Raw genomic sequence first — 27,579 nt, forward strand, 5'->3', positions numbered from 1 at the left:
TTCTGCACTATGATATTGAAGTTTTCCTTTAACTTGAGTTCATCAGTTAAATGTATCAGGCAATTTAAATAGTTTGATTCTACTTTCTCGTGTTTGTGGCTTGACTTCCAGTGAGTCATGACATTGTGAAAACAAACAAAACAATGGTATAAAATTTAACAGCAAAGGCAATGAGTAACTGAGTCGCACTGGTTTGAATCTGATGTGAGTCATTTCATCCCCACCTCACACGTTGGGCTTCTCTCCAGTTTCTGTTTCCGAAAAGGGGCTGGAGACATGAGAAATGAAACTGAATGTCGGCAGCTTGAAAGAGCAGGAACTAAGTCACTGTATCTAGAAACAAGTGAATGTCCTGTTCTCAACTCCCTGAACAGTGGCCTCCTGCCAACCTGCTGTTTTTCCAGGAGCCTCTAGCAGCTTTGAAAATCCCCTTCCTGTTCTTTTCATCTTTCCTCATCACCTTCGATTCCACAATGCTTTCCTTATTCTCCTTATTTCTTTCTCCTAACTGTTCCTCCTCATCCCAAAACCCAGTTCCCTGACTCATTCGTCATTCCCATTACCCTCCCATCATTGCCTTTTTTCTTTCCCCTATATTATAAGACCATATGATATAAGAGCAGAGTTCAGCAATTAGGCCCATTGAGTCTGCTCCACCATTCCATCATGGCTGATATATTTCTCAAATCCATTCTCCTGCATTCTCCCTGAAACCCTTAATCCCTTTACTACTCAAGAACCTACCTATCTTTGTCTTAAATACACTTAGTGACTTGGCCTCCATAGCCCTCTGTGACAAGGAGTTCAGCAAATTCACCACCCTCTGGCTGAAGAAATTCCTCCCCATCTCAGTTCTAATTGGTCATCCTTTCACTCTGAGGCTTTGCCCATGGGACCTTGTCTCTCTTACTCCTGGAAACATCTTGTCTATGTCCACGTATTCAGGCCTCTCAGTATTCTGTAAGTTATAATGAGATGCCCCCTCTCATCCTTCTGAACTCCATCGAATACAGACATAGAGTCCTCAGCCGCTCCATAAAGGATAAGTTCCTTCATCCCTGGGATCATTCTTGTAAACCTCTTCTGGACCCTCTTCAAAGTCAGTGTATCCTTTCCTAAATATGGGACCCAAAACTGCTCACAATATTCCAAATGCGCTCTGACCAGAGCCTTATCCAGCCTCAGCAGTACACCCCTGCACTTGTACTCTCGCCCTCTTGAAATGAATGGTAACATTGCAATTATCTTCCTAACTGCCATGAACCTGAATGATAACCTTAAGAGAATCCTGAACTAGGACTCCCAAGTCCCTTTGTGCTTCAGATTTCTGAAGCCTTTCCCTGTTTAGAAAATATTCTATGCCTCTTTGGGCAGAGGTGATGGCCTGATGGTATTATTGCTGATCTATTTATCCAGATACCCAGATAATATTCTGGGGACATGGGTTCAAATTTGGCCACAGTGGTGGAATTTGGAATCAACAGAATTCTGGAATTAAGAGTCTAATGATAGCCATGAATCCATTATTGATTATTGGAAAAATTAATTGTCAGTTCACTAATGACATTTCGTGCAGGAAACTGCCATCCTAACCTGGTCTGGCCTATATGTGACTCCAGACCCATAGCGATGTAGTTGACTCTTAACTGCCTTCAGGGCAATTAAAGATGGACACTAAATGCTGGTCTAGTCATTGATGCCCCCATCCCATGAATAAATAAAAAACTTTCTTCCTACCAAAGTGCAAAACCGCATACTTTCCCACATTGTATTCCATCTCCCAGTTCTTTGACCATTCTCTTTGCCTGTCTAAGTCCTTCCTCAACACTATGTGCCACTCGAATTATCTTTGTGTCACCTGCAAATTTAGGCAACAATGTCCTTGGTTCATTCGTCCAGATCGTTAATGTATAACATGAATAATTATGCTTCCAGCACTGACCCTTGTGGAACTCCACTCATCACCAGCTGCCATGCTGGAAAAGACTCCTTTATCCCCACTTCCTGCTTCTGCCAGTCAGCCAATCCTCGATCCGTACCAGTACCTTGCCCCTAACATCACAGACTCCTTTTCTGTTAGCAGCCTCCAGTGCAAAGGCCTTGTGGAAATCTAAATAGATTACATCCACTGCTTCTCCTTTGTCTAACTAGCTTATTCATTACTTCCTCAAAGAATTCTAACAGATTTTTCAGGCATGACTTCCCCTTGACGAAGCCATGGCTGACTCATCCCTATTTTACCATGCATTTCCAAGACCTCTGATACTTTCAATACTCTAGTCTCATCCTTAATAATGGGCTGTAAACTTTTACCAATGACAGAGTTCTGGCCTCTCTCCTTTCTTAAACAGGGGTGTTGCACCAGCCATTTTCCTGTCCTCCCTGACTCCAGTGATTCCTGAAAGATAATCAACAACCCCTCCACAATCCCCTCAGCTATCTCCTTCAGAACTCTGGGGTGTAATTCATCCAGTCTGGGTGATTTAGCCACCTTCAGACATTTCAACTTCCCCAGCAGCTTCTCTTTAGTGATGGTCACTACATTCACTACATTCTAAAATTTTAGAAGTCTTTTAGAGATGTACGTCTTCATTGTTGCTAATGGCCTCAATCCTGCCAGTCGCCTCGGTAGATTAAGATTAAAGCAGTCTGGATTTTTAAAGAAAAGCAGGTGAACAGCTGCCTTACTGGCCAAGCTATTTGGCAAGTTCTATGGTTGAAACAGGCGTCCAGTAAACAAGCCCCACGTGCTAGTCTCATATTCATCAGAGTGCAAATCTATTGCTCTGCAGCAAGTAGCTAATCACTGGTTCCAAGTCAGCATTGAGGATTAAAAATGAACTTGTATAACCTCACGATATTTGCAAAACACTTTACTGCCAATAATGCACTAGAGTGCAGATGTTGTAAATTAGGACTGTGGTTAGGTTGGAGAAGCTGGAATGGTTCTCCTTGGAGCAAAATAGAGAAGTTTGGCTGCTGTTTATGGCCTACAGCCTCTCCACTCGCTTGGGTGAACCAAAGAGAATAAATCTAACCCTATAGTTTGGAGAAAGTGAGGACTGCCTCCTGTGCAAAGACCGTGTGGAAATCCAAATAGATCACGTCTACTAATTCGCCTTTGTCTAACTTGCTCATTCATTATTTTCTCAAAGAATTCTAACATTTTTCAGGCATGACCTCCCCTTGACAAAGCCATGCTTGATTGGCATCACATCCATATTGTATGACTCTATACTTATATCTAACTTCTTGAAAACATTCAATGGTTTGGTCTCAACCACTCTCTAGGTAAAGAGCACACAATATTCCAGATATCATCTCACCATTTCTTATAGCTTGATACCCTATAGCTTTATTGGCATCACATCCACAAACGTCCATTCCCTCCGCCACTCAATGGAAACTGCGTGTTCCATCTACTAGACACAAGTCAGGAGTGTGATGGAATTCTCCTGACTTGCTTGGAATGGTGTAGCTCCAATAACACTCGAGGGGTTTGACACTGTCCAGGACAATGGAGCATACACGATTGGTACCACATCCATAAATTTCCACTCCCTCCACCACCAATGCTGAGTAGCAACACTGTGTACCAGCTACAAGATGCATTGCAGAAATTCACCAAATTTTCTTTGACAGCACCTTCCAAAGCCATGACAACTTCCATCTAGAAGGAGGAGGTTGGCAGAAACACAGAAACATCACCACCTGGAATATCCTCTTGAACCCACTCACCATTCTGACTTGGAAAGACATCACCATTGTTTCAGTATCACTGGGTTAAAATCCTGGAACAACCTGCTTAATGATGTTGTGGGTTTACCTGTACCAAAATGGATTGCAGCTCAACATCAACTTCTCAAAGGCAATCTGCAAATGGGATGTTGGCCTTTATAGTGAGAGGATTTCAGTACAGAGCAGGGGTGTCTTGGTGCAGTTGTACAAGGCCTTGGTGAGAAATGGTGAGATGATATCTGGAATATTGTGTGCTCTTTACCCAGAGAGTGGTTGAGACCAAAACATTGAATGTTTTCAAGAAGTTAGATATAAGTATAGAGTCATACAATATGGAAACAGACCCTTCAGTCCAACTAGTCCATGCTGACCATGTTCCCAAGTTAAACTAGTCCCACCTGCCTGCTCCTGCAACATATCCCTCCAAACATGTCCTATTCATGTACTTAACCAAATATCTTTTAAACATTGTACCTGTACCTGGAACCACCATTTCCTCTGGCAGTTTATTCTATGCAAAATATCCACTCTTTCTATAAAGGATTGCCCTTCACGTCCTTTTTAATCTTTCTCCTCTCACCTTGAAAATATGCCCCCTAGTTGAGAACTTCCCCACCTCAGGGAATAGACCTTTGCTCTTCACCTTATCTATACCCTTCATGATTTTATAAACTTCTATGAGGTCACCCCTCAACCTCCTATGCTCCAGTGAAAAACATCCCAGCCTAATTTTATAATTCAAACCCTTTGGTCCCAGCAACATCCATGTGAATCTTTTCTGAACCCATCCCAGTTTAATAATATCCTTCCTGTAACAGGGCAACCAGGATTGCACATAGTACCCTAGAGGAAGCCTCACCAATGTCCTGTACAACCTCAACATGACATTTTAACTCCTATACTCGAAGATTTGAGCAATGAAGGCAAGCATACTAAATACCTTCTTAACCACCCTGTCTACCGTGAAGCACATTTCAAAGAATTTTGTCCCTGAACCCTTATGATCTTCTATTCTACAACACTACCCAGTTTAATTGTATAAGTCCTGTCCTTGTTTGTTTTACCTCATATCTATTCAAATTCAACTCCATCTGCCACTCCTCAGCCCATTGTCCCAATTGATCAACATCTCTTTGTAATCTTAGATAACCTTCTTTACTGTCCACTATATCACCAATTTTGGCATTATTCGCAAACTTACTATCCATACCTCCTATATTCTCATCTAAATAATTTATATAAATGACAAACAAAAGTGGACGCTGTAGAAGACCACTGGTTGCAGGCCTCCAGTCCGATAAACAACCCTGCAACGTCACCCTCTGTCTCCTTCAGGCGAAAGGGATCAAAAGGTATGGGGAAAATGTGGGGACAGAGTACTGAGTTGGATGATTTACCATCATGATATGGATGGCTGAGTAGGCTTGAAGAGCTGAATAGCCTACTCTTGCTCCTGTTTTCTATCTCCCTTGGACAATAAATATGGACGCAGCTAGTAATACCAAGAATGAAAGCAGGTAAAGCTGTTCTCATTAGCTGATGGTGTGAGGTCTGGGAGAGACAGACTTAGGGTTTTGGGCATGAAATTCAGGGGAATGAGGAAGAATTTATCAACAGAGAATCATCTGCGGTGCACCAGGGACCTGGAAGCAGTGAGTATGAATGATTCCCAAAAGGATATCAGATGGTGACTTCAAGGAAATTTAATCTGCAACGGTCCAGGACATTTGACCTCTATGATTCTATAACCTTCAGGTGACCATCCTCCAAGGCAGACTTTGGGACAGGCAGCAGTGCAAAGTGGCTGAGCAGTGGCTGATAGCTAACTTTGGTACCCATAGGGAAAGCCTCAACTGGGTCCTTGGGTTCATGTTACCATTGCACTATACACACACATAGACACTCCTACACACACACACACTCCTATACACACACATACACACAGACACTCCCAGGCACACACACACTCAAACATGCACCCTCTCACAGACTTCAGCCCCTTTACACTCACACACACACACAGACATACTCCTATGCACACGCATGCACACAGACACTCCCACAGACACAAACACACTCCTACAGACGCATGCACCCCCTCACACACATATACACTTTCTCTCACAGCCATTCATAAACCCCCCTACCCCAGGCACACACACACATGCACGCACTCCTACATGCACACACACAAACCCACAAGCACGCACTCCTACATGCACACACACACACAAACCCACAAGCACGCGTACACATATACGTTTGTGGGGTGAATTTGTACGAGCAGAGTTACATTGTAGTTTGCTCAAAAATTGCATGAATCCATGTAAAACTCTGTTATCTCACTTTTTAGATTAGAATCAGTCTAAACATTACGGCACAGACAGGGAACACGGGGGCTAATACCTTCAACCTCTAATCTGGGCTGATACCAATTGTTACAGTTAATCTGAGAATGTGACTTTTTAAAAAAAGTTTTCCAATTTACATATGAAAGCAGTGAAACTATCATAGTCATTCTAACAGGTGAGAGACTTAACAAACAATGAAAGAAGTGAAACTATCATGGTCATTCTAACAGACTTAACAAGCGATCAAGGTATTTTTCAATGTATAATTTCAGTTACATCATACTGTAAACTTTTGCTATAAATTCTGTGTCTTACAATTGTGTCCTTCACAACCCCTGATGAAGGAGCACTGCTCTGAAAGCTAGTGCTTCCAATTAAACCTGTTGGACTATAACCTGGTGTTGTGTGATTTTTAACTTTACTCTGCAACGGTACAGGTTCAATACGGGAGACTGACTAGATTACCCACAGAGAGACAGCAGCTTCTTGATGGGTCGAATAGCTTCCTTGTGATGAAAGCGCAGCACACCATTCAAAAATAACGGTCAAAACACCAGGGGCGGGGCAGAGGGGCGTGGGGGCGGAGCTGAGGTGGATATGGGCGGGACAGAGGAGTTTGGGGGCGGAACCGAGATGGATATGGGCGGGGCAGAGGGTTTGGGGCGGAGCTGAGGTGGATATGGGCGGGGCACAGGGGTTTAGGGGCGGAACTGAGGTGGATATGGGCGGGACAGAGGAGTTTGGGGGCGGAACCGAGGTGGATATGGGCGGGGCACAGGGGTTTGGGGGCGGAACTGAGGTGGATATGGGCGGGACAGAGGGGTTTGGGGCGGAGCTGAGGTGGATATGGGCGGGGCACAGGGGTTTGGGGGCGGAACTGAGGTGGATATGGGCGGGACAGAGGCGTTTGGGGGCGGAACCGAGGTGGATATGGGCGGGGCACAGGGGTTTGGGGGCGGAACTGAGGTGGATATGGGCGGGACAGAGGGGTTTGGGGCGGAGCTGAGGTGGATATGGGCGGGACAGAGGAGTTTGGGGGCGGAACCGAGGTGGATATGGGCGGGGCAGGTGAAAATGGGCGGGACAGAGGAGTTCGGTGTCAGAGCTGAGGGGACCTGGGCGGGAAGACTGTCTGGGCCAGTCTCGCGACGATGGTGGAGCTATCGGAGTCTAAGTCTCTGTGAGCTCAAGCTCAGGAACGTAGGTACCGCGTGGCGGGCGGTGCGGCCTAGTCAAAAGAGACTGAGCCCAATGATTGGGAGCACATTGCGGCAAGGGCAGGGCGGGGTTCCAGCTGATGGGGGTGGGGTGGAAAGGAGGGGGTGAGGGGAAGAATTAATACCCCTGAGAGTGAGGGGAGGGACGAACCAATACCCCGGGGGGTGGGGGGGGGGTATCCCTGTGGAGGGTGGAGGAATCAATGCCCCCGGGGAGGGGAGGGGAGGGGTCAGTACCCCGCAGCGGGGGGTGAGGATCCCAGTGAAGGGCAGGATCAGTATCCCTGGAGGTGGGGCCTTGTTGGGAGGAGAGATCACTACCTGTTTGGTGTCGGGCTCTGAGTTGAGGCGATGTGAATACCCCTGGGGAGTGGGGCTCCTTGGTGGGGGAGGGTTGATCATGGGTGACAACCTGCTGGGGTGGGGGGTGCTCAGTACCCCCTGGGGGTGGGGGTTTGCCCTTGTTGGGAGCAGGGCTGTGTATTCCCTGGGAGGGGGTTGGGTTGTTGTGGGATCAATACCCCTGGGGGTGGGATTTGTTATTCAGGGAGAGACAGTGTATTTAGGTGAGTGGACTCTGATGGGATACTCCCTTTGGGTGATGTGCCTGGGGCGCAGATTCATGTGAGAAAAAGGGAAAATACACCAGATAGGTGTAGTGTCTCTGAGAGGGGATTTGAGGGCAGGTGAGGGTAGTGTTCCTGGGCAGTGATTGGGGTTTGCAGTAGGATGTGCAGTGACCTGGGGGCAGGGATGCTCAGTTGATGTTCCTGGACTTTGGTTTGGTGCAGGTGATGCAATGTTGGCTTCCAGAACATTCTCAGTGAGCTTCAGCGACAGGGGATCATTTGCAGGATTTGAAAGAAACCACAGCGTGTGGGTTTGCAAAAGAGTTGGAATTTTTGAAGGTGGCTGTCCCAGTTAAGAAAGTATACTCTATTGTTGTCAGTTTTGGGCAGCACACATTAGGGAGAATAAGATTATCAGGGCCTTGGAGGTCACAAAGGATATTTACACAAAGATAAAGAATCAGAATCATCAATTAATGTGGGGAAGCTGGAATTAATCTTCTTGGAGATGATGCTAAGGAGCAGGTTTAAAAGAAGTTTTGAAGATTGTGAATGGTTTTGTGAGAGTAAGGAGATACTGTTCCACTGGCGAGGGTCAGTCTTCTTAGAATAGTACAGGACCAGAACGGCCTTTGGCCCATAATATTGTGCTGAACATGACACCAAATCGAACTAATCCCTTCTGCCTGCCCTTGGTCCCTCCATTCCTTGCATAATCATGTTCTTATCTAAATGTCCCTTAAATGCCCCCATCTTATCTGCCTCCACCCCATCAACGTGTTCTAGACTCCCATTTCCTTAGAACGTTCCCCCTCCTTAAATGCATGCCCCCTAGTATAAGATATTTCAATTTTGGGGAAAAATATTCTGATGGTCAACCCTATTTATGCATCTCATAATTTTATAGACTTCTATCAAGTCTCCCCTCAGACTCCAGGGAAAACAACTGAGTTTTTCTAGCTTCTCTGTACAGCTCATATTTTCTAATCTAAGCAGCAACCTGTTAAACCCCTCTGCACCCTCTCCAAAACCTCCACATCCTTCCTGATGGTGACCAGAATTGAATGCAATACTCTAAGTGCAGCTTAACCATAAGTCTTCTAAAGCTACAATGTGGCATCCTAACTCTTCTACTCAATTCTGTGATCATTAAAGGCAAGCATGCCATGTACCACCTTTTACCACTGTACCTACTTGTGTGACCACTTTCAGGGAGCTATGGACTTGAACCACAAGATTCCTCTGTGCACCAATGTTTTTCAGGGTCCTGCTGTGAACTGTATACTTTTCTTTAATATTTGATCCCCAAAGTGCAGCACATCGCACTGACCTGGATTAGATTAGATTCCCTACAGTATGGAAACAGATCATTTGGCCCAATAAGTCCACACTGACCCTCCGAAGAGTAACCATTTCCCTACTCTATATTTACCCCGACTAAAGCACCTAACGCTGCGGGCCAATTTAACTGACTTAATTCAACTGACTTGCACATCTTTGGATTGTGGGAGGAAACCAGGGCACCTGGAGGAAATCGGTGCAGGCACGGAGAGAGTGTGCAAACTCTACACAGTCACCTGAGGGTGTAATCAAACTCTGGTCTCTGGTGCTGTGAGGCAGCAGTGCTAACCACTGAGCCACCGTGCCACCCTCCACATGGCAGATGCATTAAACTCCATCTGCCATGTCTTGGCCCATATCTGCAACTGATCTGTATCCAGCTGTATCCTTTGGCAACTTCCTGCTCTATTGCCACTCCACTGATCTTCAGCAAACATGATTTTAAAATGATTAATGAAACAACTCAAGGTTTTTAAGATATCCCTTCACTTGCAGGAAGGCTTGTTGGCTTTGGAACACAACCTGAAAAGCCTGAAAGGGAGATGGGATCAAATTGCATTGGTGTCTTCAAGAGGCAACTGGAGATAAATGTTAGGAAGACCTGATTGTAGGGTTTTCGGGGCAAGAGAAATGCTTGTGTGTCACAAAGATGGACAGGTTTTGAACAGAGTTGGTACAGCTATGAAGGATCCAGATGATCCCCTATATGATTCGGAATCTTGCGAATGGTGAGATGTGACATGGGATTCCTTCGATCAGAGAATCATAATAAAGTCAGAGAGTGCAAAAGAGGGAATAGACGATGGCCTAATAGTATTATCCCTAGACGATAAAGCCAGAGACTCTGGTAATGTTCAGGGGATCTGGGCTCAAATCCTGCCAAAGCAGGTGATGGAATTTGAATTAAGTAATAATCTGGAAATTAGGGTATAACGATGACCATGACTGTTGCTGATTGTCAGGGGAAAAGCCCATCTAGGTCACTAATAATCTTTAGGGAAGGAAATTTGCTGTCCTTACCTGGTCTGGCCTACGTGTGACTTCAGGCCCACAGCAATGTGGTTGACCTTAAATGTCATCTGGACAATTAGGGATGTTGAAGAAATGCTGGCCAAGCTAGTTACGCCCACCCCTCAGGAATGAGTTGGGAGAAAAAGCCCTTTTCTCCATCGAGACAGTACCAACACATAAAAAACCCACCACCGTATGTACTATCCCACTTTCCAGCATTTGGCCCATAGCCTTGAATACGATGACATTCCAAGTACTTGTTCATGTGTCGGTTGTGAGTTTCCCTACCTCTGCTACCCTCACAGTCAGTGCATTCCAGATTCCCATCAGTGTCTGGTTGAAAACACTTTTCCTCCAATCCCCTCTAAACCTTTCACCTTAAAGCATGCCCCTCCTAACTGACTGTTCAATTAAGAATAATAGCTGTTTCCTCTCCACCCTGACCATGCCCCTCATAACCTTATACACCTCAGCAGTGCTTCGCCTGAGGCCCACTGAAGATGTTACCTAGTATGATGACGAAATGTCTGGAAATGAACCTTCCAGCTCAGCAAGCAAACCTACATCCAAAACCTCAACCTGAGCTACAAATCTTCTCAAAATTTGCTTATACACCTCAGTCCGATCCTCCTCAAACCTCCCAGTGCGAAAGGCAACAACCTGAGTTTATCCAGCCTCTCTTTCCAACTAAACTGCTCGATCCCAGGTGAATCTCCTCTCCACCCTCTCCAGTGTAACCACATCTTTCCTGTAACCTGGTGACCAGAACTGCACACAGTATTCCAGCTGTGGCCTAACCAAAGTCCTGTACAGTGTCAACGTAACCCCTGCTATTATAATCTATCACTACAGGGATTTCAGCTTTTCACAAAAAACGTAAGAATGTTGAAACACAGAACTGTGTCATCTCGTTTGCAGGTCAGATGACATTAAGAGACCCAGTAAGGAGTAGAGTAGAGTAACTTTTATTTGGCATTTCTGGCATATACAGTAAAATGAGATAGCGTTCCTCCAGGTCCAAGGGTGCTACATAGACAGCACAAACTACACATTCGTACACGGCCATAAGTGCATAAGCTGTGTAAACCACACAAAGTGCAGTGTAATAGCAGAATGATAAATAATAGACATTGTCCTAGCAGCAATTCGAAGTCGTGCAAAGAGTTTCAGTTGGAAGAGAATCCGATCGTACAGTGTTAAGGAGCCTGATGGCTTGGGGGAAGAAACTGTTGCACAGTCTGGCCGTGAGAGACCGAATGCTTCGGTATCTTCTGCCAGATGGCAGGAGGGAGAAGAGTTTGAGTGGGGGGTGTGTTGTGTCTTCCACGATGCTGTTAGCCTTTCAGGTGCAGCGCGTAGTGTAAATGTCTGCAATGGAGGGGAGATAGACCCTGATGATCCTCTCCATGTCCTCCTGAAGTCAACAACCATCTCAGTCGACTTGTCCACGTTCAGAGTCAGGTCGTTGGCTCTGCATCAGTGTGTTAGCTGCTGCACTTCCTGTCTGTATGCTGACTCGCGTTCCTGCTAATGACACCCACTACAGACGTATCATCAGTGAGCTTGATGATGGGATTTGAGCTGTGCCTTGCTGCACAGTTGTGTGTCAGCAGGGTGAGCAGCAATGGCCTGAGGACACAGCCCTGGGGGGCCCCCGTGCTCAGTGTGATGGTGTTGGAGATGCTGTTCCCAATCCGGACTGACTGAGATCTCCCAGTCAGGAAGTCTAGGATCCAGTTACACAGGGAGATATTTAGGCCCAGAAGACTCAGCTTTCCAATCAGGTGCTGAGGAATAATAGTGTTAAATGCAGAACTGAAGTCTATGAACAGTAACAGGAGGATCTGAGAATGGGCCAAGGAGTAGCAGATAGAGTTTTGTGAGAAATTTGATTCTGAGAGAGATGAACGGAGAGTAGTTTCTGAGTGGGGAGAAGCTAGCATCTGTGGAGGGGGAGAGAGACATAACTGCCAGATAACCGCAGCCATTGAAAAGGCAAATACTGTAGTGGCCTTTATTGGGGGAAGTGAAGCTTCAATTATATTCAAATCTCTGATCAGACTCTAGCAGGAGTATGCGGGTTCTGTTCTGGGCATCATAGGTCAGAGATGACAGATTGACCTTAAGAGGAAGTGCCGAACTAGAATGATCCCATGGTAAAGAGAGTTAAATTGTTATGATGCATTATGGAGTTGATGTGGTTCTGTTCGCCGAGCTGGGAATTTGTCTTGCAAACGTTTCATCCCCTGTCTAGGTGACATCCTCAGTGCTTGGGAGCCTCCTGTGAAGCGCTTCTGTGCTGTTTTCTCCGGTATTTATAGTGGCCTGTCTCTGCCGCTTCTGGTTGTCAGTTCGAGCTGTCCACTGTAGTGCCGGTATATTGGGTCCAGGATCGACCTGCAATATACCGGCCACTGTAGTGGACAGCTCGAACTGACAACCGAAAGCGGCAGAGACAGGCCACTATAAATACCGGAGAAAACAGCACAGAAGCGCTTCACAGGAGGCTCCCAAGCACTGAGGATGTCACCTAGACAGGGGATGAAACGTTTGCAAGACAAATTCCCAGCTCGGCGAACAGAACCACAACAACGAGCACCCGAGCTACAAATCTTCTACCAAACTTTGAATTATGGAGTTGAGGCTTGTTTCCTGTGTATTGTTGAATAAGCAGTGAGCTGACTGACGTGTTCAAAATGATTAAAAGATATACATGGAGAATCCATCTACAAGAGTCATGGAACTGTACAACGTGGAAACAGACTTTTTTGTCCCATTCATATAGATATCCTAAATTAATCTAGTCTCATTTCCTCTGAACTCTTCCTATTCATGTATCCATCCAGATGCGTATTAAATGTTGTCATTGTACCAGCCTCGACTACTTCCTCTGGCAGTTCATTCCATACATGCACCACCCTGTGTGTGGAAAAAGTTGCCCCTTTGATCCCTTTTTAAATCTTTCTTCTCTCAATTTGGACCTGAGACCTTTAGTTTTGGACTCACCTACTCTGGGAAAAGACTTTGACTATTCATTCTATCCATGCCCCTCATGATTTTATAAACTTCTATAAGGTCACCCCTCAGCTTCTGATGCTCCAGGGAAAATAGCCCCAGTCTGTTCACCCTCTCCTTACAGCTCAAACCCTCCAACTCTGGTAATATCCTTGTTAATCTTTTCTTAACCCCATCAAGTTTCACACCATCCTTCCAACAGCAGGGAGACCAGAATTGAATGAAGTATTCCAAAAGTGGCCAAACCAATGTCCTGTCGAGCCACAACATGACCTCCCAACTTCTATACTCAATGCACTGACTAATAAAGGCAAACCCATATCAAATGCCTTCTTCACTATCCTATCTACCTGTGACTCCACTTTCAAGGAACTAAATCTGCAGTCTAAATCTAAGTCCCTTTATTCAGCAACGCTCCTCAGGGCCTTAACATTAAGTGTATAAGTCCTACTCTGATTTGCCTTTCCAAAATGCAGCACCTCGCATTTATCTAAATTAAACTCCATCTGCTAATCCTCTCGTGGAGAGGGTCCAAAACCTGAGCTATCTGAGCAGGACTGATGTCAGGAAGCATTTCTTCTCAGAAAGGAGGGGGTGGAGGGAAACCTGGAACATTCTCTTTGGCGGGTGCTGTTGGGGTTGCAAAAAGAAATGAATATTGCTTGGACTGGCTTGAAATAATCGAGAGGTTTGGAGCAGAAGTGTATAGCTGGGGTCGAGGAAAAGATCAACCGTGGTCTAATTGACAAAACAGGCTTGAGGAGCTGAATAGTCTCCTCCTATCCTTGTCTTTTTCTTTTCAGGCCCAGACGTGGGTACAAGCAGACCACTGAATATGCCACCCCATCGAACTAACAGTGATGGCCTTCCACAGTATCATCTTCGACGGATTGGACGTAGAGCATCACTCCCAGACATCGCCAATTTGATTGAGTGAGTTACATGCCGATGTATCAGGAAGGGCTGTGATTTGATTTGATTTATTATTATTGCCACATGTACCTAGGTACAGTGAAAAGTTTTGTTTTGTGTGCACTATGGACAGGTCATACCATACAAAGACCATAGGGCAGTTGAACAGAACAAGGAATACAAAGTTAGCAGCTGCAAAGAAGGTGCACAAAAAGCAAGATAATGTGAGATTTGAAATTTGACAGATCCATTCAGCAGTCTAATCACAGCAGGAAAGAAGCTGTTCTTAAACATGTTTGTACATGTGTTTAAGCTTTTGTATCTTCAGCCTGAGAGAAGAGATTGGATGAGATTATAACTGGGATGTAGGGGGTCTTTGGCTACCTTTCTGAGGCTGCGAGAAGTATAAATGGAGTCAATGGATGAGAGGTTGGCTTGTGTGATAGACTGGGCTGTGTTCACAACTCTCTATACCTTTTTATGTTCCTTGGCAGAGCAGTAGCCATACCAAGCTGTGATGTACCCAGATATAGAATGCTTTCTATGGGACATTGAGTGATTCAGGGTTGGAGTGGGTGAAGCATCAAGTCACATTGGCAAATGGAAAAGACAAGTTGTTCCGACCTGTTGTATTTAGAGACTGTCAAGGAAACAAGGTGGATAAATCCCCAGGACCTGATCAGGTGTACCCTTGAACTCTATGGGAGGCTAGGGAAGTGATTTCTGGACCTCTTAATGAAATATTTATATCATCAATAGTCTCAGGTGAGGTGCCAGAAGACTGGAGGTTGGCTAATGTGATGCCACTGTTTAAGAAGGGTGGTAAGGACAAGCCAGGGAACTATAGACCAGTGAGCCTGACGTCGGTGGTGGGCAAGTTGTTGGAGGGATTCCTGAGGGACAGGATGTACATGTATTTGGAAAGGCAAGGACTGATTAGGGATAGTCAACATGACTTTGTGCATGGGCAATCATATCTCACAAACTTGATTGTACTTCTTCAAAAACTCAGAGGATTGATGAGGGCAGACCGGTAGATGTGATCTATATGGACTTCAGTAAGATGTTCAACAAGATTCCCCATGGGTGACTGGTTAGGAAGGTTAGATTTCATGGAATACAGGGAGAGCTAGACATTTGGATACAGAACTGGCTCAAAGGTAGAAGACAGAGGGTGGTGGTAGAGGGTTGTTTTTCAGACTGGAGGCCTGTGACCAGTGGAGTGCCACAAGGATCGGTGCTGGGTCCACTACTTCTCATCATTTATATAAATGACTTGGGTGTGAGCATAAAAGATATAGTTAGTAAGTTTGTAGATGACACCAAAGTTGGAAGTGTTGTGGACAGCGAAGAGGGTTACCTCAGATTATATCAGGATTTTGATCTGATGGGCCAGTGGGCTGAGAAGTGGCAGATGGAGTTTAATTCCGATAAATGCAAGGTGCTGCATTTTGGGGAAGCAAATCTTAGCAGGACTTATACACTTAATGGTAAGGTCCTTGAGAGTGTTACTGAACAAAGAGACCTTGGAGGGCAGGTTCATAGCTCCTTGAAAGTGGAGTTGCAGGTAGATAGGATAGTGAAGGAGGTGTTTGGTATGCTTTCCTTTATTGGTCAGAGTATTGAGTACAAGAGTTGGGAGGTCGTGTTGCTGCTGTACAGTGCTTTGGTTAGGCCACTGTTGGAATATTGTGTGTAATTCCGGCCTCCTTCCTATCGAAAAGATGTTGTGAAACTTGAAAGGGTTCAGAAAAGATTGGCAAGGATGTTGCCAAGGTTGGAGGATTTGAGCTATTGGGAGAAGCTGAACAGGCTGGGGCTGTTTTCCCTGGAGTGTCAGAGGCTGAGGGGTGACCTGAAAGAGGTTTATAAAATTATGAGGGGCATGGATAGGATTAATAGACAAAGTCTTTTCCCTGGGGTGGGGGAGTCCAGAACTAGATTTAGGGTGAGAGGGGAAAGATATAAAAGAGACCTAAGGGGCAACTTTTTCTCACAGTGATGGTACATGTATGGAATGAGCTGCCTCAGTATGTGGTGGAGGCTGGTACAATTGCAACATTTAAAAGACATTTGGTTGGGTGTACGAATAGGAAGGGTTTGGTGGGATATTTCAGTGGGATTGCCCTTCACTTGTTTCCATTGCATTGATAGCTCGAGAATAACCTGCAATAGCTTTTCTTCGTGTTTCTGCACTGTTAACCCCTTGAAATCCCAAGGATCTGTTACTTGATTACAGAAGATGTCATGTCCGTGTTGAACTGTTAACTTTGTTGTCAGACCCGCTGAGTATTTCAAGCATTTTGTTTTATTTCAAGTTAAGCATCCGCAGTATTTATCTTTTCTTGATCTGTGGAACGCTGCTGCTTGTTTCCGTCAACACTGAGCTTTACCTCAGAATTGTCTGCCTTTGATCTGGCGATCCCTCCACTGATCTGTCAGTCTGCTTGTCTGATGATTAGAGCAGAATAAATAGAACACAAATTTAGATATGGGAGTAAAGCTCATTCTACGCTGTCCCGATCAAAAACTCCCAGGACAGGGACAGCATGGGGCTAGATACAGAGTAACGTTTGTACCATTCACAGAGAAGCAAACCCTGCAGCTCAAACAGTCCATGTTGGAATTTACCCTTTAGAGGTGCCAAGTTTATCAATTATTTTCCTGGATCACATTCAGATCTTTGCACTGCTTGTGAGATTGTCAGGTAACGGTGAATTTCTGTGGTTCTGTTGTCTGAGAAAATTAAAATTAAAATTAAAAGAGGAAAAGCTCAGTGCGTAGGATGCTTTTCTTTCTTTTCGTTTTCCCTCTCGCTGTTTATGTGTTGTCAGCTGGGCATCAGTTACAGAGAAGGATGTTTCTTATTCATAGTCTGTGCTTTTCCAAAGATTTTCTGAATCTGGCAGATAGTTGTCATGACTGTGCCTGAAATGAAGTGTGCCTGTCCCACTTCCAGCCAAGCGCAAACACGCATGCAGAAAAACCTTGATTGTTTTCCCATCGGTTACTAAGGCTAGTTTATGTTGCAGTCACCATATCTTAGCTTGGAACCAGCGTATCCAGTTTTGTGCTAAAAAATGTTCAGTATTAAAGTGAACAATAACTTTGGACAGCTGTCAGAAAATCTGATTAATATAGGGATCGGACACTTGGAGGCCAAGTGGGGTGAATTAATCACAATGGAATGTTGTAACATTGAGTTTCTGATCCGCTCATGACCTCTCTGGAGATTCTCAAAATTTGGATGTTAATCTCCCTAACCATTTCTCTGCAGCAAATAATGCCAAGAGAAACTCATCAAGGAATTCAAATTGTTGTTTCCTGTATCCTTGATCACTTTGTTTGTTTATTTTAAAAGATATTTCGAGACTGTAAGAGGTAGATTCATAAATGAGTCTTCCAGTTCTGGGAGCAAAAGGCTGTTTGTTTTTCTGTTAGTGTTGGGCAGACAGGTTGTCCTCTGGGAGGGTATGTCAGATGACCAGCGGCAGCAGAGTGGGCCAGAGTAAGACCTGAGATGTGAAAGGAAGCCTAGTTAAAGTGAGTCCCGGGCCCTGTGGGCCAGCCTGGTTAAAGCGAGGCCCGGGCCCTGTGGGCCAGCCTGGTTAAAGCGAGGCCCGGGCCCTGTGGGCCAGCCTGGTTAAAGCGAGGCCCGGGCCCTGTGGGCCAGCCTGGTTAAAGCGAGGCCCGGGCCCTGTGGGCCAGCCTGGTTAAAGCGAGGCCCGGGCCCTGTGGGCCAGCCTGGTTAAAGCGAGGCCTGATCCTTGAGTGGACTGTAAGGAGACAGCACTCTTTGTGAAAGTTGACTGGTTGAAAGATGCCCAGATCTAGGATTTGATAGCCTCACCTTGGCCATTCTCTTGCATGTTGATCACGCAATATCAGATTTTAATCTCATCTCCTATCACTCTTCCTTCCCCCACACCACCTGGCCCAGCTTCAGAAAGCGAGTGACTCTGATTGGAAGGAATGGTGATGTCGTCGATTATGTCCTGAGTGCTGCCAAGGAATCAAGGCGCAGGACTATCTCCAAGACCCACGCCCGGATTATCCGTTCACCGCAGAATAACCAGCACCGGCTAGTTGATTCGAGCTTCTCTGGAGTTTACATCAATGACTGCCGCATAAATAGTGAGTGCACTTCTACCTGGTGCAGAGATCAGGGCAGGCCAGGATCTGAAACTCATTGTCCTTTAGTTTTTAAACTTTTTAAATTTATACAGTGATATGAACAAGGAACAAGTGTAGGCCGCTTGGCTGTGCCATTCAAAAGGATTGTGGCTGATCTAGTTTTAACCCTCCACTCTATATGCCTGCATATTCTAATAATCTTTCACTGCTTGGTAATCCAGAATCTATCTACCTCTATCTTAAAAATATTTAAAGATTCTACAAACACTGAGGAAGGGAATTCCAAAGACACTCAACTCTCTGAGACCAAAAAAAAACCCCTCATTCAATCCCTTATTTTTAAACAGTTTTATTTAGTTGTAGATTCTCTGACATGATGACACATCCTTTCCACGTCCATCTGGTCAAGTCCTCGCAGGATCTTGTATATTTCAATTAAGTTACCACTGACACTCTAAACTCCAGCGGATACAGGCTTAGCCTGTCTAACCTTTCCTCATAATACCGTACATTCCCTGTATTTGTCCAGTAAACCGTCTCCTGGGATCTATATCCAAGTAGTCTTGTTTGAGAGTTGTTTCCCTGACCTGCTGGGGTGGAGTGAAATGAGAGGGAGGAGGCAGACGTGAAAGTTTGACTCTGTAAATATGACTGTTGCCTCCTGTGACCTTAGGTGACGTCATCCTGAAGGAAGGTGATACAGTGACGTTTGGACATCCGCAGGGTTCTCAAGTGGACCGAGGGGAGAGAGTCCGTCAGCCCAACTCTGAATTTTACTTCATGGTAAATCTGTTTGAAAGTGAATTCTCAAAATGCTTTAATGGAGGAACGCTGAAAGGTTTTGTTAAGAAAATGATGGAGCAGTGAATGGCCAGCATGAAATCGATTTCAGAAGTTCCCTAGCTCTGAAAGCAACAAATCTCTGTCCAAGAACATGGGACATGGAACAATACAGCGCAGAACAGGCCCTTCGGTCTTCGATGTTGCGCCGACCTGTCATACCAATCTGAAGCCCAGCTAACCTACACTATTCCATGTACGTCCATATGCGTGTCCAATGACAACTTAAATGTACTTAACGTTGGCAAGTGAGAATCATACCCCTAGACCAACGAGCCACCCAGTAAAAGAAATTGAGCTTCAATTAAGCACAGTGAGACTGAGGTGATTTGAACACGCAACCTTCTTATCTGGAGTCAGACGTGTTCCTGTTGCGCCACAAGCCCACAGCAATCCAAGGATTGTTTAAATCTCCCTAATGTGGCTGAGTTAACTACGTTGGCAGGTAGGGCATTCTACGCCCTTACCACACTCTGAGTAAAGAACCTGCCTCTGACATCTGTCTTAAATCTATCACCCCTCAATTTGTAGTTATGCCCCCTCGTACAAACTGACGCCATCATCCTAGGAAAAAGACTCTCACTGTCTATCCTATCTAATCCTCTGATCATCTTGTATGTCTCTATCAAATCCCCTCTTAGCCGCCTTCTCTCCAATGAGAACAGGTTCAAGTCTCTCAGCCTTTCCTCATAAGACCTTCCATCCAGACCAGGCAACATCCAAGTAAACCTTCTCTGCACCTTTTCCAATGCTTCCACATCCTTCCTGTAATGGGGCAACCAAAACTGTACACAATATTCTAAGTGAGGCCCCAATAGCATTTTGTATATTTGTAGCATGACATTTCGGCTCTAGAACTCGATTCCTCTACCAATAAAACCTAACACACAATATGCCTTCTTAACAGCACTATCCACCTGGGTGTCAACTTTCAGGGATCTATATACATGGACTCCAAAATCCCTCTGCACATTGACACGACCAAGGATCTTTTCATTGACCCAGTATTCTGCCTTCCTGTTATTCTTTCCAAAGTGAATCACCTCACATTTAGCTGTATTGAACTCCACTTGCCACTTCTCAGCCCAATTCTGCAGTTTATCGAAGTCCCCCGCAACCTGAAACATTCTTCCATACTGTCCACCACTCCACCAACTTTAGTGTCATCTGCAAACTTACTAACCCAATCACCTATGCCTGCATAGAAAATGACATATAAAAATGACAAACAGCAGTGGTCCCAAAACAGATCCTTGTGGCACACCACTAGTAACCGGACTCCAGGCTGAATATTTTCCATCAACCACCACTCACTGCCTTCTTTCAGAAAGCCAGTTTCTAATCCAAACTGCTAACTCCCCCTCAATCCTGTGCCTCTGCATTTTATCCAACAGCCTACCATGTGGAACCTTATGAAAGGCTTTACTGAAGTCCATGTTCACGACGTCAACTGACCTCCTCTCATCCATGTGCTTGGTCACCTTCTCAAATTGGTCAGTGAGGTTTGTGAGACATGACCCACCCTTGACGAAACCATGTTTACTATCTGAAATCAAATTGTTGCCTGCTAGATGATTATAAATCCTATCTCATATAATCCTTTCCAAAACTTTTCCTACAACAGAAATAAGGCTCACTGGTCTATAATTACCTGAGTCATCTCTATTGCCCTTCTTGAACAAGGGCACAACATTTGCAATCCTCCAGTCCTCTGGTACTAAACCTGTAGACAATGACGACTCAAATATCAAAGGCAAAGGCTATCTCCTCCCTAGCTTCCCAGAGAATCCTTGGATAAATCCCATCCGGCTCAGGGACTTGTCTACTTTCACTCCTTCTAGAATTGATAAAACCTCCTCCTTACTAACCTCGATCCTTTCTAGTCTCATATCTCATATCTCATTCTTCTCCCCTACAATATCATCCTTTTCCTGAGTGAAAATCAGTGAAAAATATTAGTTTAGCACCCCTCCGATCTCCACAGGGTCTACACACAACTTCCCACTTCTGTCTTTGGTCTTATTCCTACCCTAGTCATCCTTTTATTCCTCACATATCTATAGAAAGCTTTAGGGTTCTCTTTTATTCTACCTGCTAAACACTGCTCATGTCCTCTTTGCTCTTAACTCTCTCTTTAAATCCTTCCTAGCTAATCTGTAACTCTCCATCGCCTCATCTGAACCATCTCGTCTCATCGTCCCATAAGCCGCCTCCTTCTTCTTCGTAACAAGAGATGTGATTTCTGTGGGAGACCACAGTTCCCTTACCTTATCACTTCCTCCCTGCCTGACAGGGGCATACCTAACATGGACAGGCAATATCTGTTCCTTAAACCAGCTCCACATTTTGATTGTCCCCATCCCCTGCATTTTGCTACCCCATTCTATGCATCCTAAGTCTTGCCTAATCGCATTATAATTGCCCTTGCTGAATTGATGACTCTTGCCCTGTGGCATGTACCTATCCCTTTCCATTGCTGAACCAAACGTAACTGAGTTATGGTCACAGTCTCCAAAATGCTCACCTACCACTAATTTAAACACCTGGCCTGGTGCATTACCAGGCACCAGATCCAGTGTGGCCTCCCTTCTTATCAGCCCTTCGCCATACTGTGTTGGAAAACCCTCCTGTATACATTGCACAAAAGCTGCCCCATCCGACATACTAGAGTTCCTGTACAAGACCGAGCATAAGAAAGGAGCTCGACAAATCATTTGGTCTTTGGAACCTGTCTATCACTGAATAAGGCATTAGCTGCTCAGAAATCTGTCAACCTTTGTCTTGAATATCTTGTTTTATTCATTCATGGATGTGGATCTCACCGACTGGGTTACTATTCATTGCACATCCTTAGTTGCCATTGAGAAAGTGATGGTAAGCTGCCGCCTTGAACAACTGCAGTCCATCTGCTATGCATTGAATTTAGGGACGGAATTCTCGGATTGTGACCCAGTGATGCTGAAGGAATGGTGATATATTTCCAAGTCAGGATGAAGAGTGGTTCGGAGGGGAACCTGCAGGGGGTGATGTTCCTATGTATCCGCTGCCCTGTCCTTCTGGATGGCAGCAGTTATGGATTTGGAAGGTGCTGTCTAAGGAGCCTTAGTGTATTTCTGCAGTGCCTCTTGTGGATGGTACACACTGCTGCTATGGAGTTTTGGAGGTGGAGGAAGTGAACGTTTGTGGATGTTGTGCCAATCAAGCGTGAACAGCTTTGTCTGCATCCATCCAGGCAAGTGGGGAGTATTCCATCACACTCCTGAATTGTGCCATGTAGATGTTGGACATGCTTAGGGGAGTCAGGAGGTGAGTTACTTGCTGCAGTGCTCCTAGCTTCTGCCCTGCTTTTAAATAGAATCATAGAGTCCCCACAGTGCAGATAGAGGCCATTCGGCCCATCAAGCCTGCACCAACCCTCTGAAGAACATCCTAAACCACCCACACCATCCCTGTAACTCCACATTTACCATGGCTAATCTACCCAGCCTGTACATCCCTGTACGTTGGGCAGTTTAATATGGCCAATTCATCTAACCTGCACATGTATGGACTCTAGGAGGAAACTGGTGAGTCCAGTTGAGTTTCTGATCAATGATTACCCCCAGGGTATTGTTAGTGGGAGATTCAGTATTGGCAATGCCATTGAATATCAAAGGTGGTGGTTAGATTCTCTCTTGTTGGAGTTGGTCATTGCCTGGCACTTGTGTGGTGTGAATATTGTCTACCACTTGTCAGTCCAAGCCTGGATATTGTCCAGATCTTGTTGCATTTGAACATGGACTGCTCCAGTATCATAGGAGTCGCAATTGGTGCTGAACATTGTGTAATCGGAGGCAAACATCCCCACTTCTGACCTTATGATGGAGGGAAGTTCATTGGTGAAGCAACTGGAGGTTGGGCCTGTAACACTATCCTGAGGAACTCCTGCAGAGATGTCTGGAGCTGAGATGACTGAGCTCCAACAACCACAACCATCTTCCTGTGTGCCAGATAAGATTCTGCACAGTATGCTCCAGATTTATCCCTGTGCTGCTATCTGGATTCCAAAGAGTCACCTTCCTCTGTGTGAAGAAATTTTGCCTTATCTCTGCCTTAACCCACACTTGCAGGTCAATCCAGGAATCTCCTGTCTTAAATTTCCCATGGTTGGAAGCTGCATCTCTTCTTGTCAAGAATCTTTTTATTTTCTGTAAGATTTCCTTATATTCCTCTAAATCTCAGAGTGTAGACTCAATCTCCTCAATCATTCCTCATAGAATAGCCCCCTCATTGCAGGAATTGATCTCATGGGTCACCCGAAAACCTTCCTGTAGCAAGTATGTTTTTGTTTTAAATAAAAGACAAAGTGCTGGTAAAACTCAGCTGGTTTGGCAGCATCTGTGGAGAGACCCATCAGAAATGGATGTCACTGGGGCTGAAATGTTAACTCTGCTTTCTCTCCACAGATGCTGCCAGCATCATGGAATTGGAATTCCGTTCATGAATCTGGAATTGTAAACTGGTCTCAAGGATAGTGATCAATGATTGTTGCAAACAAAAAATCCATCTGATTCATTAATGTCCTTCAGGGAAGGAAATCTGCTGTCCTTACTTGGTCCGGCCTCCACATCACTCCAGATCCTTTGCTCAAGTTTGTGATGGGTCTGTACTCAGTGGAGCTTAGAAGGATAGTGGAGGAATCAGATTGAAACCTACAGAATACTGAGAAGCCTGAATGGACGTGGAGAAAATGTTTTCATTAGTAGCAGAGACTTAAGACCCAAAGGCATTTTATCAGAGTGAAAGGACAGCACTTTTGAACTGAGATGAGGAATTTCTTCAGTGAGAGGTTGATGAATCTGTGGAGCTCCTTGCTGCAAAGGGCTGTGGAGTGTTTTTAAGAAAGAGATAGATAGGTTCTTGATTATCAAGGGGGTCAAAGGTTACAGGGAGAAGGCAGGTGAATTGAGTTGCGAATCGACCATGATTGAATGGCAGAGCAAACTCAATGGCCTAATTCAGCTCCTATATCTAATCGTCTTATTGTCTAAACAGAGTTAATCATTTGTGATATCACTCACCCTTTAGAACTGAAAGGAGATAGAAATGTGATTTGAGGGGGTAAGGGTTGTAAAAGAGACAATGAGAGTGAGTGTAAATGTAATGAACATCTCTTTCTGAAAGCTAAAATATGGAAAACCGATTCAAATTAAATCAGCACAAGGCAAATAAACAAAATAGGGGCTAGAGTTCATAGGCTGAATTTGTTGAACTTAATGTTCCATCTGTCAGATTTTTGCTCACTCACTTAACCTGTCTGCATTCCTTTGGGAACTCCTTATGTTCTCTTTGCAGCTTATGTTCCTCCTTACTATTGTTCATGAGGAAATTAGTAGCCCTCCATTTGGTCCCTTAATCCATGTCGGTGGAATAGATTGTAAATTGGTGAGGGCCTCTGGCACTCCAAGTTGCATCTTGCCAACAACAGATTTTAGATGCAGTGATTTTTCTCCATATTGTTTTTCTGGTGAGCATGGCTGCTTTTGTTCCTCTCTGCCGTTAACAATTATTCTCGACAGTGAAGACACGTGCAAAATATCATTTAATCTGTCTTTTTCTCTTTAAAGGACCAAGGCTCACTTACTCACTCCTCTCTTAAATATCTATTATGACTCTTGCTATGTTTTTAATGCTTCTAGCTAGCTTTTTCTTATTGTAATTTCTCCATTAATCTTTTAGTCCTCCTTTGCTGCTTTTTGTAGTCTGCCCAATCACTTGACCTGCCACTGTGCATTTTTACTTTCCAGTTTTAATTTCCTCTGTTAACCCCAGATGGTGTGTCCTTCTTTCTCACTGGAATGTTTATTTTTGGAATATTCTGAAATACAATGGTAGATATTTAAGGATATATTTCTATTTACTCATCCCTTAACCTCATTTCCTAACTCCCTTCAACCAGCTGTATCTTCATACCCTTATGTAATTTAGAATCATTCGTCTCAGATTCACTTTTCTCTCCTCCACCTGATTGCAAAATTCAATCATGTTATGATCAGTGCTACCTAGGGGTGTCTTTATTATGAGGTCACCAATTAAATCTGTCTTTTTGCATCGTATCAAATCTAAAACCTCTGACTCCAAAACATGCTGATATAAGAAAGAATCTCTCTGACCTTATCTTCCAGGTCACCCTTGCACTTGCAATTTGTAGATTAAAATCACACATTTATTGAAATACCTTTCTTAAAAGCCCCCATAAATTCTATCTGTTCTACAATATGGTTTATGTTTGGGGCCCTCTAAACCACTGTTATAAGTTTCTCCTTACCTTTCCTATCTCTCATCTCCACCCAAACCTTGCATGGTCTCTTGTCTAGAAGGTCACTTTTGTCTATTGTACTTGGATCGTCTCTCATAACAGACCTACCCCATCACCTTTTCATCGTTTCCTGACCTTCTGAAGTGTTATGTTCCCTTTGTCATCTTGCAGGCATGGCCCGATATTGTCATAGAGTCATAGAGATATACAGCATGGAAACAGACCCTTCGGTCCAACCCGTCCATGCCGACCAGATATCCCAACCCAATCTAGTCCCACCTGTCAGCACCCAGCCCATATCCCTCCAAACCCTTCCTACTCATATATCTATCCAAATGCCTCTTAAATGTTGTGATTGTACCAGCCTCCCCATTTCCTCTGGCAGCTCATTCTATACACGTATCACCCTCTGTATCTTGCCCTTCTCATCCTAAACCTATGCCCTCTAGTTCTGGACTCCTCAACCCCAGGGAAAAGACTTTGCCTATTTACCCTATTCCATGCCCCTCGTAATTTTGTAAACCTCTATAAGGTCACCCCTCAGCCTCCGACACTCCAGGGAAAACAGCCCCAGCCTGTTCAGCCTCTTCCTGTAGCTTAAATCCTCCAACCCTGACAACATCCTTGTCAATCTTTTCTGAACCCTTTCAGGTTTCACAACATCTTTCCAATAGGAAGGAGACTAGAATTGCAAGCAATATTCCAACAGTGGCCTAACCAATGTCCTGTACAGCCGTAACATGACCTCCCAACTCCTGTACTCAATACTCTGACCAATAAAGGAAAGCATACCAAATGCCGCCTTCACTATCCTTTCTACCTGCGACTCCACTTTCAAGGAGCTATGAACCTGCACTCCAAGGTCTCTTTGTTCAGCAGCATTCCCTAGGACCTTACCATTAAGTGTATAAGTCCTACTAAGATTTGCTTTCCAAAAATGCAGCACCTTGCACTTATCTGAATGAAACTTCATCTGCCACTTCTCAGCCCATTGGCCCATCTGGTCAAGATCCTGTTGTAATCTTCGCTGTCCACTACAGCTCCAATTTTGGTGTCATCTGCAAACTTACTAACTGTACCTCTTATGCTCACATCCAAATCATTTATGTAAATGACAAAAAGTAGAGGGCCCAGCACCGATCCTTGTGGCACTCCACTGGTCACAGGTCTCCAGTCTTAAAAACAACTCTCCACCTACATCCTCTGTCTTCTACCATTGAGCCAGTTCTGTATCCAAATGGCTAGTTCTCCCTGTATTCCATGAGATCTAATCTTGCTAATCAGTCTCCCGTGGGGAATCTTGTCGAACGCCTTACTGAAGTCCATACAGATCACATCTATCACTCTGCCCTCATCAATCCTCTTTGTTACTTCCTCAAAAAACTCCATCAAGTTTGTGAGACATGATTTCCCACACACAAAGCCATGTTGACTATCCTAATCAGTTCTTGCCTTTCCAAATACATGTATATCCTGCCCCTCAGGATTCCCCAACAACTTGCCCACCACCGAGGTCAGGCTCACTGGTCTATACTTCCCTGGCTTGTCCTTACCACCCTTCTTAAACAGTGGCACCAAGTTAGCCAACCTCCAGTCTTCTGGCACTCAGGTGTGACTATCGATGATACAAATATCTCAGCAAATGGCCCAGCAATCATTTCCCTAGCTTCCTACAGAGTTCTCGGGTACACCTGATCAGGTCTTGGGGATTTATCCACCTTTATGCGTTTCAAGTCATCGAGCACTTCCTCCTCTGTAATATGGACATTTTGCAAGGCGTCACCATCTGTTTCCCTACAGTCTATATCTTTCACACTAAACACTGATGCAAAATACTCGTTTAGTATCTCCCCCATTTTCTGCGGCTTCACACAAAGGCTGCCTTGCTGATCTTTGAGGGGCCCTATTCTCGCCCTAGTTACCCTTTTGTCCTTAATGTATTTGTGAAAACTCTTTGGATTCTCCTTAATTGTATTTGCTAACGCTATCTCATGTCCCCTTTTTGCCCTCCTGATTTCCCTCTTAAGTATACTCCTTCCTTTATACTCTTCTAAGGATTCACTCGATCTATCCTGTCTAGAACCTTACATATGCTTCCTTCTTTTTCTTAAACAAACCCTCAATTTCTTTAGTCATCCACCATTCCCTATACT

The 27,579-nt window shown here is 44.7% G+C and overlaps 1 protein-coding gene across 1 annotated transcript in view; it reads left to right on the forward strand.

The window, feature by feature from the left end:
• Window positions 1–7,212: 7,212 nt before the first annotated feature.
• The window catches only part of LOC140480296 (uncharacterized), an 86,529-nt gene continuing 66,162 nt past the window's right edge, over window positions 7,213–27,579 (forward strand). Inside the window, exons 1-4 of the mRNA XM_072575000.1 lie at window positions 7,213–7,293; window positions 14,046–14,175; window positions 18,095–18,288; window positions 18,962–19,071. Of these exons, the coding sequence (XP_072431101.1) occupies window positions 14,078–14,175; window positions 18,095–18,288; window positions 18,962–19,071 (402 nt within the window). The 5' untranslated portion in view covers window positions 7,213–7,293; window positions 14,046–14,077. The remainder of the gene's footprint in view (window positions 7,294–14,045; window positions 14,176–18,094; window positions 18,289–18,961; window positions 19,072–27,579) is intronic.

This window comes from Chiloscyllium punctatum, chromosome 8, assembly GCF_047496795.1.
Source record: "Chiloscyllium punctatum isolate Juve2018m chromosome 8, sChiPun1.3, whole genome shotgun sequence".
NCBI classification, from domain to species: Eukaryota; Metazoa; Chordata; class Chondrichthyes; order Orectolobiformes; family Hemiscylliidae; genus Chiloscyllium; species Chiloscyllium punctatum.